This window comes from Leguminivora glycinivorella, chromosome 2 (assembly GCF_023078275.1).
Source record: "Leguminivora glycinivorella isolate SPB_JAAS2020 chromosome 2, LegGlyc_1.1, whole genome shotgun sequence".
Classification (NCBI taxonomy): Eukaryota; Metazoa; Arthropoda; class Insecta; order Lepidoptera; family Tortricidae; genus Leguminivora; species Leguminivora glycinivorella.
Window position 1 is genome coordinate 5,927,259 of NC_062972.1, and position 18,351 is coordinate 5,945,609.

An 18,351-nucleotide genomic window follows, 5' to 3' on the forward strand; every position below is an offset into this window, starting at 1 on the left:
TGGCTCTAGCGTCTTTTAACCTCCTAAGGCCCAAGGTCCTTCCTATAGTAATAATTAAGTTGGTCATTCAGACCCAGCTTCTTCAACGACTGTATAGTCATAGCGTACCACGGTCCTACCAGTAGGACTTATTATAAAAGTCAATATTTTTATTTCAAATTTCGCGCCAATCTAAACTGACGTATACGATTTTCTAGAGGGGTATTTTAGTTTGAATGTGAACATACTCATAAGCTTGAAAAATAAAAACAAAGTGTCAAACTGACAAGTTACAGACGGCGACATGGGTATTCCGTGAAGGAAAGGTTAGTAAATCCAATTTTATTCATGTAATCTTGAGTAATTTTTACTAATTTTTAAATTATCTTCTTTTTTATTAGTTATTTTACGGAGTTAAGTAATAATTTCTTTGATTTTGCTTATATTTTACGAAATACGGGATGTAAAAATATTAAGTCCTATGAGTAGTACCTCGGGTTTATACAACTACATAATTTAATAATAATGTTTGTGGTGGTTGCAAAAACTGACACATATTGCTTTTATTGTTGTAGGATTAAATGACAGAGAAACATAATTCGCTCTTAGGGTATCAGAAATAGAAACTGAAGATGAAGAAACAGACTTTAGCGACATAAAACTCATAGAAACAAATTTTGTACAAACAGTTCCTATGTCGATATTTCTCTGTCAGAACTAATTTCAAAGCCTAACCACGGCAGGACCCGATATTTCGCCGTGCAGCTTCTGGACGTCGTCGAGGAGCGCCTACAAGAGGACGATCTCACGCTCGCAGTGGAGTAACGTTCGTCCAAGAAGAGCGTAAAATCTTAATTTTTGGGTTTAGTAAACCACTAAAGACTGATTAAAAGTGATTAGTGCATTATATTATTTAAATAAGACTATTATTTTATTGTATTAATTCAATGAAACTATAAAAGAAACAAATCTTAAGTGAGTTTTTTTATTTTCTTAATATAAATTTCGTTTTTTTATAAGCCCATGGTCCTTCCTGTAGGACTTTTTTAATTAAAATCAAATTATCCTAAAAGGCATAATAAACTGATAATAAATATGCCCCAAAGCTCTTGGTGGCATACAAGTACAATAACATTAAAAAAATGTGTTCCTAATGTTTGGGCCTGAACGAGTATAAAACAATAGTACTACTGGTAGTACCGTGGTTCGCAATGACTAGGGGCCGAATTTCGCCTTGGGCCTTAGGAGGTTATAATAAAAATAGCAAAAAGATCAAAACGGTCCGACACAGATGAAAATAATAATAATCTGTGTTGAAAAAAATTCATTGCTGTATCTTCAAAAACCAGGGAGGAAATAGTCGAGAGCGTTTGTATGGAGAATTGACCTGTATCGTATCGTCTTAAGCAACTAGTAGGGAAAATGGTGGTAAAACAAAGGCTTCGGCGGCTCAGCTGTCTAGTTAGCAGTATGAACTTGTAGTAGACATCGGTGTTTACAGAAAAATCATGAATAAAACCACCTTCATTTAGCTAAACAGCTATTCATTTAGCTATGTAGCTTGATATCATGCATAGAAATAATAATGTATACCATTTATTGAAACGTACTCGTACCTATTCGTATAACCGGTCTAAAGTGCCTTAATAGGCGATGACATACCTCGACGAATTAATAACAACATCAGATTTTACATCATTATAGTTCAGGGTTTAAACAATAACTTTGACAATAAAAACTTATTGTTGATTATGATTATTATAAGACCATGAGATGCTTAAACAGATCACGCATGATTTAGAATTGATTAAGTTAATTGAAGTAATAGGTACCTACATATCCTACTACAAACAAACTGTACCGTGAGCAATTAAAGCCATAGAGGACTAGAGGACCCATGGAGCCACTGCGTTAGCGAGTTTTGATTATCAGTTTTGATTTGTCTGATAAACAAAGATGCAAGTTGCAACATTAACATATTTTGTTAGTCAACATAAAACTTTTGGTTTCCTTTAATTAGCCTTTAATTGTGGGTATTTATTCTTTTCCGAGAGAAAACCGCTTGAAACTAAGTCTCGTTTAATATTCTAGAAGAATGTTTAGGAAGGCTAACACGAGGACGAGCCGACGGATGCCCGCGAATGTCTATTTCTGTTGTGTTGTCACGCTCACGATTAATTCCGAGCGACTGGCGCTGATTAGACATATGGCCTTACATACATGAACGTGGCGTTTCATCATCATTTGCTTGCCCTTATCCCAACCACGGATCGGCGCAGTACTTTCCTTCCGCGATTCTCTGTTGCCACTATCGCCAGTCATCTCATCCACTTGTATTCGTTTCATATCATCTATCACAGAGATCGCATCCTTTTTTGGTTTTCCTTTTCCATCTACGTCTATTTTTGCGGCAATAATGGTGGTGGTTTATATTACTGATGATATCCTAGTTATAATTAAGAATCAATTTGGTTATAACCACTTATAACAACCAATTGGTATTTTACTTACTTAATTGTATTAAATGGATTTGTTTTCCTTGGCATTCGTACGTAGCGCAGGTGTTCAATGAACAAAAATCTATTAAGATAATGTCAATGCAGACTGGTAACTAGCTGAACATACGTAAATTTATTTAAATAGATTTACATGTTATTTTCAATTATAAAACTTAGTAAAATAAGAACGTTATCGTAGCGGTAACCAATCTTTATAATCAGCTACAATACAAAGGATAATTTAAGGTAACATGAAAGCGGCGAATTCAAGTAAAGCTACAAGCACAGCAGCTGCTTTATCGACCTCGCATCTGACAACATGCTACATCCGAACATCAACATTGCTGCGTACAAAACAGGGTTGATTTCAATGGTATAAGAAGTAACGAGATAAGAGTTTTAGAGAAGTATGGTTGATAGAGGCGGTCAGACGCAAATAACAGGTCTGGAAGAAGCTCTAACGAGCGACTGTCGGCGGCGCGAGTTCGGTTGCTTCAATATAAGCAAACAGCGGCTTGCGGCACCTCAAAGTCTGAATAAAGACGAGTGTTCACTACACAATATGATCGATCTCACCAGAAACACAAATCGTTGTTGAAATGAGCGATATATATTTATATTTCAACCAGGCACTGCAGTCTAGTTTGGAATCAGGCAAGAATTTGAAGACCGACGAGGAGACAACATTGTAGATGGCATCTATTCCATAGAAGGTGCAATACAATATATTAATAAGATCAACAAGAAAGGAGCCAATAATCGCTAGGTGGGCCGACGAGGGTCTAATAGAGTTAGAGTAGTAGACCATTGGCCAGCCGTGGACGATTATGTATCAGCTGATGTAAGGTCATGTTAACTATTGAGACAGCTGTCCGACGATTCTTTGTAGTGAGTGAGCACAGAGCTTAAGCAATTGACTGCATATTGGCGCAGACGAAACAGAATACATTAACGATCGATCGATAAAGTCTGCAAATTGCTTCACGGTCTCATTTCTGGGAAGTTCGGATCAATCGCTTCAAAAGTGGGCGGCATAAGTGAATGAATATGGCCGACTGGTCGGAATCGAGTTATAATAGCTTATGTTAGGCTGAGATAAAGGGAAATTAATATGTACAGTACTTATCCATTATATTAGTTATATTCATACCACATGGTTGTGAAACAATTAACCGTATGGGTTCACAAATAAATGCAGAAATGATGTGATTGTCATAACCATTTAAAAATCGATAATGAAACTCTTTCTGTCTCTCTGTCGCTCTTCTATATTACTGCAACAGTGATAGTTGCGTTTCGATCGCTAGTCGCTACCGATAGTAGACGATTGGCACGTTGACTACGCGGTGAGATATCACCGTGTTTAGCGTAGTTTAGCCAAGTGAATATAAGTCTTAACCAATAGTTTTAAGGTCCTTGATCTTGTACTGTTACTACATAAATATATGTTTGACGGCACCAGGGCCAGACGCCACGCCATCGACAGCAGGGTGCAACAATACCCGCCACGGCCGTGGGAAAAGGACTGCCATTCTCACGCTCTTTGACTATATAAACCTAGCTGGCCTTACATAACTGTCACCTGGATGTCCATAATAACTACGAGTAATCAGAGACCTGGTTACACTAGTTCGTGTCCGGCTACGCGATTAGTCTGCACAAGAGTCTGCAAGAGAGAGAGAGGGTTTAGTTAGACGTAACGAAACTTTTTCTTGTCTATATTAATTATACTTAATTACCATAATTCACAATTATGTAATATTTGTAAGAAATGATGATGTCATAATCATAACGGTCGACAATATGACCTAAAGATGATAAAAAATGAACTCATCGAACAGGGGAAGAACTGCTAACAGGATTTGCCGTGTCGATTAAACATATCTCACATAAAATATCTGCAGCCAACAACGATCACTCATTTTCCTGATCTCCTCTGAAACGATCGCAATGAAGAAGTATTCGGTAAAGGGGAACAATTTGACGATCAAAATACACGAGAACAAAACACGACTGCGTATTATAGGAAACAACAATAATGTGGAGGCAGAAAAGAACGAAGGTGAAATACAAATGGTGGGAGACAACTGCACTGTAACAGTCCACCAGAATTTAGGAACTATCAAACTAGTCACCGATCTAAGAGAAGAAAGCAAGATATCAAATGTTGTGGAGAGCAGGAAAATGTCGGCGAAAATGTCTTTAATCGGAAAGCTAGGACAAAAGTTAATGAAGAACATCTTAATATGATAATAGTGTTAGTGCAGTGGATTGTGTTCTAATATGATGTGAATAGATGGTTAATATACTCAATTATTAATAATAAACCTCGCAAGATAAGTACGTCCTATTTATATTTCAAAACCGCATACATATTTGTGTTTTGTTGTAATTATGACCTTTGAAAGGTACACACATGTAAATACAAGTGAACTCGTGTAACTAGCTAATGACACTTTGATATATTTAAATATTAAACTGATATACGTACTTAATTATCTTCTTGTATTTCGAGTCCCTATAGGCGGCGGTGATCGCTTACCAATAATAATACCATCAGGCGACCTGTCTGCTCGTTTGTCTCTACAATTTATGTTGCAATTGGCAAAATTAATATTATCTAATGCACACTAGTGTCTGTGTTACTTGCGTTGCACTTGTTATCTCGTCAGCCACAGCCTTGATATTTGCCGTGGTAAAAGGAATTCCTGACGGATAACCGTTTGGAACAACTGTGCTTGGAATGTGGAGATAAAGCCTCTTTGTGTTCATGATAAACTTACGTATGCATTCAATTGCAATGCATAATTTACCTATAGAGGATTGTATTTTGCTGGCTCATACTTGTCAGTTATCAGTTATGTATTATGTTATGTTACGTTATTAGCATTAAAATACGGTATTCAGGCATGATAAAAGTAATAAGGTAAAACTATAATTACATGACGACTATGTAGCTAAGTAAACTAAAATAAAACTCAATAGCTGCTTTTAGAATACTGTAATAACACAAAGTGGACTAAAGTTTTTTCCGTGATGATAACTTTGGTGGCGCAGAATCGTTTTTGTCTATCGCTGATATTTATTGCTTCGGGCGCGGCATAAAAAGACAAATAACCCTGAGCAATGGGGACTTTCAATGTCAAGACTATCCTCGAAGTTAGTTAATCGCTGTAACATCCGCAATCGGCGCAGGCGTGACGTCACTCACACCAACCTGTTGCCGAACTATCAAAATTAGATAACGGCGATGGGGACTTTCACTCATCGACTGATTTCACTTTCCTCGCGCGGCCGGCCCACTAATGAGACGGTTCGATCTTGCGCAATAACAATGAGACGTCGCATCGAACCAGACTAGCTGGCTGTTTAAGCTAATATCAGCTGTTATCTAGGTATCATAGGCATGCATGGTAAAGATAGAACTAGAGAAAGAAATACTAACTTTACTGGTATCAACCCAAAAGACTAGACTATCTCTGAGGCAAGTGCTTCCATGCAGTTAGGAAATATTTCACACACAATTCGGGATTTGTGACGTTTTACACACGCACGCAGCAAATTGCAATTTTGTAAGTCAAGCACTAAATATGCTTGTGGTCTAGCTTGTAGCATTCTCGAATTTACAACGAATGTATGTACTTACACCAGCAAATGAGGAACTGAAACGAAGGCTCAGGGTAACGACACGAGAATGTCGACGATAAATATAACGGTTAGTTAGCTTTTATCAAGATAGAAGTGCTAAAATATGCAATGTCGCAGAAACACGTGGCCGTTTGCCAAATTCAAAACCAATCAATAATGTGTCAAATACAGCGCTTTTGTCGGCCTGTTTTATGCAGGATTTATGTAGAAGGTGAAATATATCAAAGACTGAGGAGTTGAGGTATTTTATTTCGATACTGCTCTGAACTATCTGAGAAACATTGCGTCTCAGTACCTAAATTTATCATAAATATGACGTCATTTTCGAATTACTTCGTGTCAGTTGAAATAAGCAGAGCCACATCGGGTATTAAGACTCCAATTTGTCAAATTAACTATTGTCTTCAAGAGTGTAGAGAAAACAAAGTATACAATCTGCTATTCATTTACAGAAATAGCAGGACTCATTTGAAACCGGCAGTTTGGCCTAGTTGCTTCTCAGATCTCAGTCGACCTACACGGATGAACATGAATAAATGAATCCAGCTCATACAGGCTTACAAAGTTACAAAGAAATTTGCGGTTAATATGTACTTGACTCTTCTTTGTGGTTATATTCATCTACTTTGTTACCTAAACACAAGCCCATGGTTTCATTTAAGATTTTCCCATTTTTCTTAGAAACGGGTAAATAAATATTAGTATTTATTAGTTAATATCCGGTCCGATCAGCTTCAAAAATATTTACTCACTACTGTTTTGAAATTCAATCATTGGCTAACAGAAACGTGAGAGTAGCCATGCGTCAAGGTATTGTGAATACAGTATAAGCCTTTTACATGAGTCATCCCAAATCATAGAAGGTCCGTGTTTGAAGTCATTCATATGAAGAAAGTGGCAGTGTGTCATAGCGTGTCATTATACCTACTGATGTCAAACAATGCAAGAAGTAGGTAAGTAACCAGATTTTATTTTTGAAAGATGAGAAGTTAGATCAATATATTTATTTAGGTAAGCATGTTTTTTATGCGATAGAAGGCAAACGTGCAGATAGGTCGCCTGATGGTAAGCGATCACCGCTCTCATGGACACCAGAAACACCAAAAGGGTTGGAGATGCGTTGGAGTAGCTATATACGCTTCTATTCTTTAAGGTCAAATCGGTAAGGAAATTCCAGTTTAGCTGACCGTTGCGAGTGATACGATCTATTGTACCCAATAAGCCAAGCCTATAGCAGGCCTGTCCCACTCGCGCGTGTAGGTATCGAACTGTATTACCCCTCGCGAGGGGCAAATCAGTAGGGCCTCTCGGGCGAGCGGTGACGCACGCATGAGAGTTGTTCGTCGCATACCTACGTACTGATTCGACCGCTGTCACAGAATTGATATTTTATCGTGATCGTACTATTTGAAACCTCATTTGTTTACAAAAATAACTAAAGGGCGGAATTATACAAGGCCTTTGAGTAGGTAATATCAGGCCTGTTTCAATTAAGGTACTTACTTATTTAATTAAACTTTATTGCACAAATTATCAATAAAAAGTACAAATGGCGGACTTAACGCCTTAAGGTATTCTCTACCAGTCAACCATTGGGCAAATCATAGATAGTTAGTTTGGTGCACAAGATTATAAAGCCAGTATTAGATTGTAATGATTAAATACAAGTCGATACCTACTATTTAGATTATTATAATTAAACCTACATACCACTAAGACATAATATATCTTAGGTTTTTTCGAGCAATATAAAAAAGGTAAAGCAATATAAAAAAGGTAGTAATTAAATATTAAGATTATATTATTTTTTTAAAAGGGGACAACCCTATATCGTCAGAAAAGGTACGAGTTACGCGATAGAAAGAGAGCGCACTTCTACTTTAATATAATTGTTGGCATTTAGCGTTGCGCGGTCGGAATTTGAACTTAATAGTATAGTGACATGAGTCGTTATTTCTTTAAACAGGTTTTTGGAGAGGGCTTTCTGTACTTGTACTAATATGTATTCTGTGCCTATAGGTAAGTACACAGCAGGTCAAGAAATAATGTATCCCAATCACTAGCAACTTCCCAGAAACAAGGAAGCCGACACAATCGACCTAGATACTACATCTGAACTCGACCACGGATGGGTTACTCGATCTCTGCGACCGAAGTAACTGGGCCACGTCCGCTGTAACTACTCGGAATCAAGAACATCGACTGACGCGTCAACATCAGCGTTATAGGCCCTGGTTTCTCTGACCACTCGCCGCCGGCGGCCGGCGACCGACGCGGGTCCGCGACTGACGACGTTCGAATGTGTTGTTCCGAAATGTTTGAGGGTGGTTTCTCTGAAACGTCGCCGGCGGCGGGTAGGTCGACGGGCGAAGGTCACACGCCGCACGCGACGGTCTGTATTTGTTTCGTAGAATAGCAACGGACGGCGGGTGGCGTCTTGATATGGAAAATGACTGATTTCACTAAAGATAATGATGAATTGTACTTTTGTAAAGTGTTTTCGAGATAATCGAATATACGATGTAAAATTTTCTTTACTGCACTGCAAGTGTTTGAGCACCAAGTTAAAAAATTGCACTTTCTTTTTACCGGTTTTATAGAAATATCCTTTGACTGTCTCTTTTTTGGATAAAATCAATAGGTACCTATTTCATGAACATCTTCTTCCTCTAAGAGTTACAATGTAAGTATTTTTGCATTCGTTTTGCTCAGAGCACAACACAACAGTTCAAAAAGCAGTCTACCAGAGTTTCTGAGTTCCGTCGCCGGCGACGGGTGACCGAGGGTCAGAAAACCCACGCACCCGCGACCGACGGCGTGTGGCACAGCGGGCGTCGCACATCCAGTCCAGACGCCGCCGGTCGTGTGTGACGGGCCAGAGAAACCAGGGCCTAAGATACTCATTACACTATCGCTACAGATTCAAGTTCATAGAATGTTTTGACGTTATGAGTCAAGAGAATTCGCGTTACTTTTTAACGTCATGCGCGTAAGCCTGCTTGAAAGTTGGACTAGGGGAAGCCCAGCAGTGTCGCGCGTGTATTTACCTAAATATAAATTAAATAGCTACTTAATGTTTTTTATCCCAATTTATTTATAAAAAACTACCATAAGCAGGGCCCGTAACTTATCTACCTACTAGATACTTGAAAAGTAAATTAAATTATTTGTTTATTTTTGTGTGTTTGTTTGTTTATTAGGACGACATATACCGGTATATATCGTCCTAGATTTTACGTTATACATATAATCCATACATTTTTACTTAAAGCTCTATAACATATCAGCTTTTACGGCGGTAGAACCGGATTGAGTATACTCGGTTCCTATTCAACGTATACAGGATATTAGATTATAAAGCACGAAAGAGTATAAATATATTCGACTTCGGCACTCTAGGATAAATTTGTCAACAAAAAGCTAGTGGAAATAATGCCACTGCAATAAAAACATGTTTGACGTCGGTGCACGCGCCGGGCGCGGGCGCAGGCCAATGAACGGTGACAGGTGCTGCAGCCAATCCCGGCTCGTTATCCGACTCATTTACAGAGACACAGTATAAGGATAAATCAGTAGTTAATCTCCGGCAGCGGCGACGCGGTCGTTACTACTGCGCAAGGTCACGCAGGGTTGTACCTGTGCTACTGTCCTACTCGTAGTAACTGTGTATGGCGCTATGCTAGTACCAACGCTCTTTCTACCTTTTTATCTAATAAAGATTCAAGTACGTGTTTGTTTCTTAAATACTGACGAAATCGTATTTACATAAAATGTTTGAATAGATGTTTGCACAATATTTAAGTAGGTACCAAACTTTCGAGCTAGATAGATCGCAGCATCTACCTAAATGTCGTTACAGATAAATCCTTATTGATTTTAATGTGTCATTCTAGCTTTAAATCTCACTTTTACGCCATTTACGTAAGCAATAATGTACCTAACACTGCAAAAATATAACAACCACTTACTTTTCTGGGTGACTAGGAATTCTAAAGAACATTCTGACATTTCCGCATTTTGAGAACTGTTCTCCATACACCCATAAACACTACAGTAACGAAAATATGTCTTCGGTGCTGACGTAATTTTCTCCCGAACTCAACACGTCAACACAGCGCGCAAACGCGGCCCCGACTGTCCAGCCCAATACTTACCAGTTTCGCATGTATTCGGTGCATATGGAGAGTAGTTTTCGACACACCGCGCGGAGTGAAGTTTGTTAGAAGAGTTATTACTGCTTTATACTGTGACAGAGATCAGAGCGTGTCTTGTTTCCTTCTCTAACTCATCAACTTCTAGTACACCTGAACGTGAGCGCCGACAAGACGGCATATATTTAAACTTTGTTGGTATGCAGTTATGTCTGGGCGGCTTTGTTTACCGATCAATCTCAGCTAAGCTTTCCTTTTTAGGATATTACGGTAAATTTGACTTGTAATTAGTTTCCACAAAGTACAGTGGTCGATGGTCTTTATCTAAAAAGTACGATGTTTTACTAGAAACCCGCTGCTTTACTCAGATAAGTATTCCTTTGTTCCCTAACATCGAAACTACGCGTGTCACGCTAAATTTTCACGTTGAACCAGACAATGACCTGCAGCCATTGTCATTCTACGGGGATAGGCCCACGCATTCCAGGAGGTCGTTACTGCGGACTCTAATGTCAGTCATTCATTAACTGAAGTGCATTTCCTACATACAAATGCCTCTACTCTACAGCCCCCGGTACAGTCGATGACAACGTTAATGGAGAACAAATGAAGGGCCACACAACTATATTCCTATTTTGAATTATCCGGAATTATTGTAAACAAAGGTGTGGCCGGTGCTATAAAAATGTGCACCATTCGAGGTATTAAAATTGCCGATATTTAACAAGTTTATTAAAAATCTTTACATATTATCAAATATAGACTCTGTTCAAGCGAAAATAAATATCAACACAAAACGTTTTGGTATATTTATTGAAATTAAAAAGCCTTTTTTGTCGGATAGTTTCTGTATTGCACTGGTATCACTGTGGAAATGTACGAGGGGCGTTCAATATATTGTCGGTATTGATATCTTACAACCTCTTTTACAATTTCTTTTGTTACTGGCCACTATAAGGTTCATTCGTTGACATTAAAAAAAAGTATAATTCGAACCGAGATTTTCTTTTGTTTTTCTGCAATTGCCAAACAAACACGCACACCATGAGCGAATTATCAATGTTGACGAAATTAGAACATCGATCTGTTATAAAATTCTTGACTAAACAGGGTAAAAATCAAAAAAACCATAAAAGAGGAGATGGATTGTGTTTACCGTGAGTCTTCTCCTTCTTTATCTACTATTCAAAAGTGGTCAAGCGAATTCAAACGTGGAAGGGAGAGTATTGAAGATGACCCTAGGCCTGGTCGGCCTGTAGTCGCCACTTCACAAGAAAATATTGAGAAGGTGGAAAAACTTATATTGGAAGATGGGCGAATTAAGATAAAATCAATAGCTAAAGTAACCAATCTTTCTATTGGTACCATACATGATATTATCCATGACCATCTTAATATGTCAAAAGTAAGTGCAAGATGGGTTCCGCGAATGCTGACTCGGCTTCAAAAAGATATGCGTGCCGCTTGTTGTTCCGATTTTATTGACCTGTGCGGTGAAAATCCTGATGAGGTCCTGCAAAAGATTGTTACTGGAGATGAAACTTGGGTTCATCATTATGACCCAGAGAGTAAACAAGAGTCCATGCAGTGGCACATTAAGGGTTCAGCTCATCCCAAGAAGTTCAAGGTCATGCCTTCAGCTGGCAAGGACATGGCCACAATATTTTGGGATTGTGAAGGTGTTTTACTAATCGATTATAAAGAAAAAGGTGTCAATATCACAGGACAGTACTACGCCAACCTTCTACGTCAATTAAGGGATGCAATCAAAGAAAAGAGGCGAGGAAAGTTAACCAAAGGTGTTTTGCTTCTGCATGACAACGCCCCTGTCCATACTGCTCATATTGCCAAGGCAGCTATAGCTGAATGTGGGTTTGAAACTATTACCCATCCACCGTACAGTCCGGACTTAGCCCCCAGCGACTTCTTTTTGTTCCCCAATCTCAAAAAGGATCTGCGTGGAAATCGGTTTTCTGATGATGAACAAGGATCGGATAAACGCCCGTCATTTCGAAAATGTAACCCTGTTACGTACAGCAGAGACTTCCTTATGTTAATAAAAAAATTGTAAGTGTTTTATAAATTTATTGGGCCATATAATTTATATCCAGTGACAAATTAGTTAATGATTATTATTACGAAAATTACTTTCGCCAATAAAATAGAATGACCAAATTTTTTTCTAAATTTTCAGGTGTGAGCCTATAACGACGTGAATTTAGGACCCATTTATGCGTTGAAAAAGTCCGTTCACAGTCTACGGACGTCATAGGGGCATTAGGGGCATATGTAATCGTTGACATTGGTATAGTGTTCTCCCAATATGATTGTGCCTCGGAGTTAATTTTCTCATGAATTTCGAAAAATTTGTTTCCGCAATTCGAAAGATTAAGAAATTAATAAAAATCCCCAGTTTAAAAAAAGATTTTCTGTACATAAAAAAATATTTCCAAGTCATCCCACAAAAAATTCTTGAACTACAAAGGACGAAGTTACACATAAAAAAAGCATTTAAAATTGTTAAGGACATAAGGACGGTTTTACAAAATATTCCCGGGAGTTTTAGATCTACAGCTATGTCAAAATTTCAAGCAATTTTTAATAGGAATCCTGACTACATCACCGTGAAACAAATTCATGAGAAAATTAACTCCGAGGCACAATCATATTGGGAGAACATTCACGGGTCCTAAATTCACGTCGTTATAGGCTCACACCTGAAAATTTAGAAAAAATTTTGGTCATTCTATTTTATTGGCGAAAGTAATTTTCGTAATAATAATCATTAACTAATTTGTCACTGGATATAAATTATATGGTCCAATAAATTTATAAAACACAATTTTTTTATTAACATAAGTAAGTCTCTGCTGTACGGATACGGAACAGGGTTACATTTTCAAAATGACGGGCGTTTGTCCGATCCTTGATGATGAAGCATTGAAGGCAGCAGTGGAGGAGCATTTTTTCACCAAAGATAAAAAATATTTTTTTGAGGGATTAAGAAAAATAATTGATCGATCTTTTAAGTGTATTAACATAGGGGGGAAAGTATATTGAAAAATAAAAAATATCAGACTTTTCGTACCTGTTTGTTTTCATTCTCATACCGAGAATTTATTGAACGCCCCTCGTACCTGGGCGACCAAGTAGCGGGCAGCTAAACATTATTTTTCAGCAACTCTCGAGACTATGTGGTAGTGAAATTTTAATGGCTAATTAAAACGGTCTTCAAATACGATGGTGCGTCATAAGGTGGTTATATATTTAATTATTGGTTTTGTAAACCTGATATGACAGAACTTCGTCAATTTTGGACCGATTTTTATTTTGACTTGCATGTCATGGGATCGTGTAATAGAGTGATCGTTAATAACTGGTTAAAAGTTATTTGTTTTTCTGTCGGCCCTTTAAGAACCCCTGACTTGAGCTGCACGTGTTACTTTGACAGTGACAACAGTTTGTTTACGTTTATTCCGTTCAATTCGTAATGGGAATATAACGCTGTAAGAGACTAGTACAACTTAAAACATGTAAATATTTCAGAGCCAACATCTGTTGTATAATATTACAAATGAGCATTCGGAATACTAGGGCAGCGTCACAATTTCAAGAGCCAAAGCAGACGTTGCAATCTCGTATATGAATATTTTTATAACGGGAAAAGAAGCCTTTCAAAAGACAGAATAAGACTCATATTTAAAATGCATCAAAGATGAGGCCTTGAGAAAGCAGATCCAGTTAAAAGCATTTTTATTTACACCACGCCGCCGCCAAAAAATTGGCATTAAGCCCGATTAGCGAGCAGACCGGGAATTATAACCTTGCAATTCGCTATGATCCTATGATAATATACATAATGACCTGCGTAAATATCGTACATACGTAGTTATGTAGAATAATATTCAACACTGCACTGTAGCGCCTCTAGCCACGCCACGACACATGGTTTTGAAAATTTGTATTACCTTCTTTTAAAAATGTAACTAATTAGCTTTATTTTCTATTTTAAGATGCATGCCTTTTATCTTTTGTTTTATCTACCATGTATGTTGTGGGACTGGATAAAGTTCTTATCTATCTATCTATATTTAAGAAGTAGTTGAAGATATATTTATGTTACCTTTACCTAGGAACTTCAATATGTATTTAAAAGTCCAATAGGTAAAAATACACAAACTGACCCGTGTTATAATTAGAAACAAAACACATAAGTACTTAGATTATGTTAAACAGCAAAGAAGAAGAAACTGACATGTTTACATTAATTACAATCATCACAAAGTTAAACACATATAACCATTCCGAATTCAGTATACATCTAATGTCTCCTTCAAAGGTTTTGTTTACACAATTATATCGTTTTTAAAAACCAATACCAAGATGAATGTTCATCAATGAATTACTGATATTTTATTCCAATGAACGCTACGAGCACACTGCAGAACACAATCAGCATCACTGTTCCTAATATCTGGTGCATTTAATTACCCAATCACCTGATCATCCACAGATGACCAAGTCCGATCATTTAGTTCGCGTCGTTAACCGTCATAATCATAAATCATTCTCTGGATCGAATGCGATCGCTTAGCCTACATAAAAATACAGTTAAAACAGGTTGGAAAATCCTATTTAACAGGTGATGAAATTGGCCTCGACATAGTTTAGCCTCAGACCTAATTATGTACAGCGAACAGGGTGCTGCAAGTAGATCGGCGATAGGAAGCAAGGCGGGAATGAGTTCCCGTGCTTTTCGAAACCACGTATGCGCCAATGAGAGTCGAAGGAGCATACAGCATTTCAATTACAGCGGCGCGGCGCTGAGCGTCTACCCCGACCGGTCGTAACGGTCGAACACTTAACACATTCATTCAAATGTAGCAAGAGCAGTATGATTACAGTACAACATCCGAGACGGGGCGTACAACTATAACAACAACAGGATATACAATAAGTACAGATTTTGTGTTTTATTTTTGTAAAGCTAATAATTAATAGACTTTATAGACAACTTATTGAAATAGATAAGCCTTGTATAGAATAGAAAATATAATATCGTCACTACTTTTAAAAAATCTCGTATCTCACGCTGTTCCTCAAAGTTAAAACGCAGTAAGTCTATATGCATTCCATACATACTTACTACAATTTTCTTTTCATTGACAGACGAAGATACAAGTTTTTTTTAAAGTAGTGACGATATGTATAACCTGAAACAAATACAATATCTATCTAGTTTTCAGCATCACTCAACACTACAATCGTAAGGACACGAAATAACACAGACATTTCCATTTTGGGAAAAGCTGTTTTTGGTCTACTTTCGACATTGCCTTGGCAAGGCGTATTGAATAATTGAGATCCACCTAGATTCTAGAACAAATGTGCTGAGTACCATGAACATCGCTGGTCAAAAACTTTAAATAAAGGTAAAAATCCAACAAACAATACAAAGTGTCATGGAAACAGTAAAGTTGTTGACAAATTTTACGGCTAAAAGCCTTTGTCAATTACAAAATATTTACGAGCGGTTTTATACCGCAACCAGTAAGTGGGTGAGTCAGTTACTTATCGACAGCTAGACGTGATCCGACACGGCGATAAGTTTATCGGCTTACGACATTAGTCGTCATAGCCGTGTGTCGTTCGAAAGTTTATTGTTTTGATCCGAAGGCGTGCGGGCACGCTGACAAAGACAGTTTACTCATGACCCATTAGGTTAACAAAGGAACTGGCTAAATAACTAAAGATCATAACGTAACGTGTACGAGTATATGAATGATAACGTGTATCAACACTAATCTTAGTGTAGGCAATTATCGAGTTTAATGTGCACGTGAGTTAAACCGTAAAATAAGCTTAAAAAGTGTACGTATTTTTTTAGATACATAGTTACAGGCTAAACTAAACTTACACGTCTAAAGATATGAGTTGCAGACGATATAATTTCATGCGCAATCTAACTAAATCGGCAATCAAATCAATTGGATAATGTTGACTGGCTATGCGATTTCTAATACCTAGCGAATATTGATCGTCAATCGACGCGAAACAGACACAAGAGAGAAGAGTCAGGCAAAGATAGTTCATTCAGGAATGGGATCAGCGATGTACAAAAAATACAGAGGGGTATGTTTTCCTTTCTACCTCTTGCACCTATGTCATCATCCTCCTTGCGTTAGACCTGATTTAGACGGCGTGCGAACTCGCATGCGATTTTAGTTACATTGCGGGCTGTTGAGGTTGCATACAATTTTGCACATACATCAAATACCGCAATGTAATAAAACTCGTATGCGTAGTCGTAGGCACTAGTTTTAACGAAAGCGACTGCCATCTGACCTTCCAACCCGAAGGGTAAACTAGACCTTATTGGAATTAGTCCGGTTTCCTCTTGCACCTATGTACCTACGTGTAATTTGAAATTGGCTAAACTGTTCCAGAGACAATGAACTGACCTGTGTGAACTGCGAGGATATCTTCGCGTGGTCCTCCTGGTACACTTTGCGGGCCTTCCGCCGCTCAGCCATGAGCGAGGTGAGGCGGTCCACCGCGCGCGCCTCCAGCGCCTCGGCGTTTGCCTTGATCTGCCGGCTCGTGTTCTCCCACTCTTCAGTCATGGTGCGCCAGGCTGAGGCTATCACGGAGCCTGGAGACAATATACCCTTTCGTTTAGGATCCGTGACAGAAACCAGGGGCTGAAGAATTCAAAAAGACAACCAGGAAATTGATGTCAATCGGATTTCCCGTCAAAGATGTTAACTTTGCTACGGTTGATAACGGCGACTAACTTTTGAAGCACTGACAGTAATCCTTGATTGCAATTGAGAACATTATTTTTTTATTTATTTTATTTATTGAATTATACATGTGGGTACAAGTACATAGGCACGCTATATGACTCGGTCCACCTTCGTGAGGAAGTATTATTACATTAGTATTTGAAACATAACTACTAAACAGACACTCGTAAACAGCCGGCTTTAATTAATTCAGTTCAAACGTGGTTCAAACAATATTTTTTCACACTTACCTAATATAACACATGTTCGTTATTCTACTAATTAAACGCCATTGACGGTAGGATAACAAACGTCAGTAAGCAGCTTTCTAAGGAAATTTATGTATGTACATAATTATATCATAATATTAAAAAAAAATAGGTATAATACTATAACGCTCGCGTGTTCATTTAACTGTTTTTGTCACGGTGTCCATTAGCGTTAAATTAAGCAACAGCTATTAACACAGGTTTAATTATTTTTTAAGCTGCAAGTTAACTAACTAACTCTTAAGAGCATAATAGTTCTTATTGCTTTCCACTTAGAGACCATTTAGCTAAGTGCTTCAATAAACAACAAAAGGCGATCGTACCGTTAAGTTCCTCGCATTTGTCCATCTTCTGGCCCTGGGCAGCGGCCGCGGAGAGGGCGAGGGCGTATTCGCGGTCGCTCTTCATCTTGGCCTGAAGACTCCTCTTCATTGTCTCCATGAGCCGCAGCTCGGCGTCCTGCCGGGCCAGCAGAGCCTCGTGCGCCGCCCGCCCCGTGCCAGCCGACGCATACCCCATTCTAACTAGAACTACACAAGGCACATCTCAATCACAACACAACACAATTCACATCACCCTTGTCACCGGCACTGTTTTTACTCCATTGTCAACATAAAACTATAACGAAAGACTACATCAATTTGTAAAATAAAAATCTGTTAAAACAACTTTGAGTCAAGAGCACAAGAAAAGGATTTGAACAAAAAAGCGAACGCTGAAATATTGTTAACGATAAAGTGAATGCTCGCTGCTGCAACGTACGTCCGTGCGGATACGGCGCGCGACCCGAATGCCATCTATCGCGATCGCGTCGCGGCGCCGCCGGCATGGAAGATGGAAGCGTTTGAAGCTAGGAACACACTACGCGGACGTCCGTCGTGAATCGACCGCGGACGGGAATCTGGACAATGGAAATACACATAACCGTGCAAACTATCGGTCGACGGACGTGGACGTGGCCTTGAGCGCATGGACGTCCGATCGAAATCTGGCTCGCTGGATGTTTTGTTCCGTGCACACT

The 18,351-nt window shown here is 38.5% G+C and overlaps 1 protein-coding gene across 4 annotated transcripts in view; it reads right to left on the minus strand.

Moving 5' to 3' along the window:
- The window catches only part of LOC125234689 (tyrosine-protein kinase Fer), an 80,455-nt gene extending 62,320 nt beyond the window's left edge, over positions 1 to 18,135 (minus strand). For all 4 annotated transcript variants that reach the window (XM_048141049.1, XM_048141066.1, XM_048141057.1 and 1 more), the window contains exons 1-2: positions 17,654 to 18,135; positions 16,738 to 16,928 (exon numbers count right to left, since the gene is read on the minus strand). In XM_048141049.1, coding sequence (XP_047997006.1) covers positions 16,738 to 16,928; positions 17,654 to 17,849 — 387 coding nt within the window. In that variant the 5' untranslated portion in view covers positions 17,850 to 18,135. The remainder of the gene's footprint in view (positions 1 to 16,737; positions 16,929 to 17,653) is intronic.
- Positions 18,136 to 18,351: the final 216 nt, after the last annotated feature.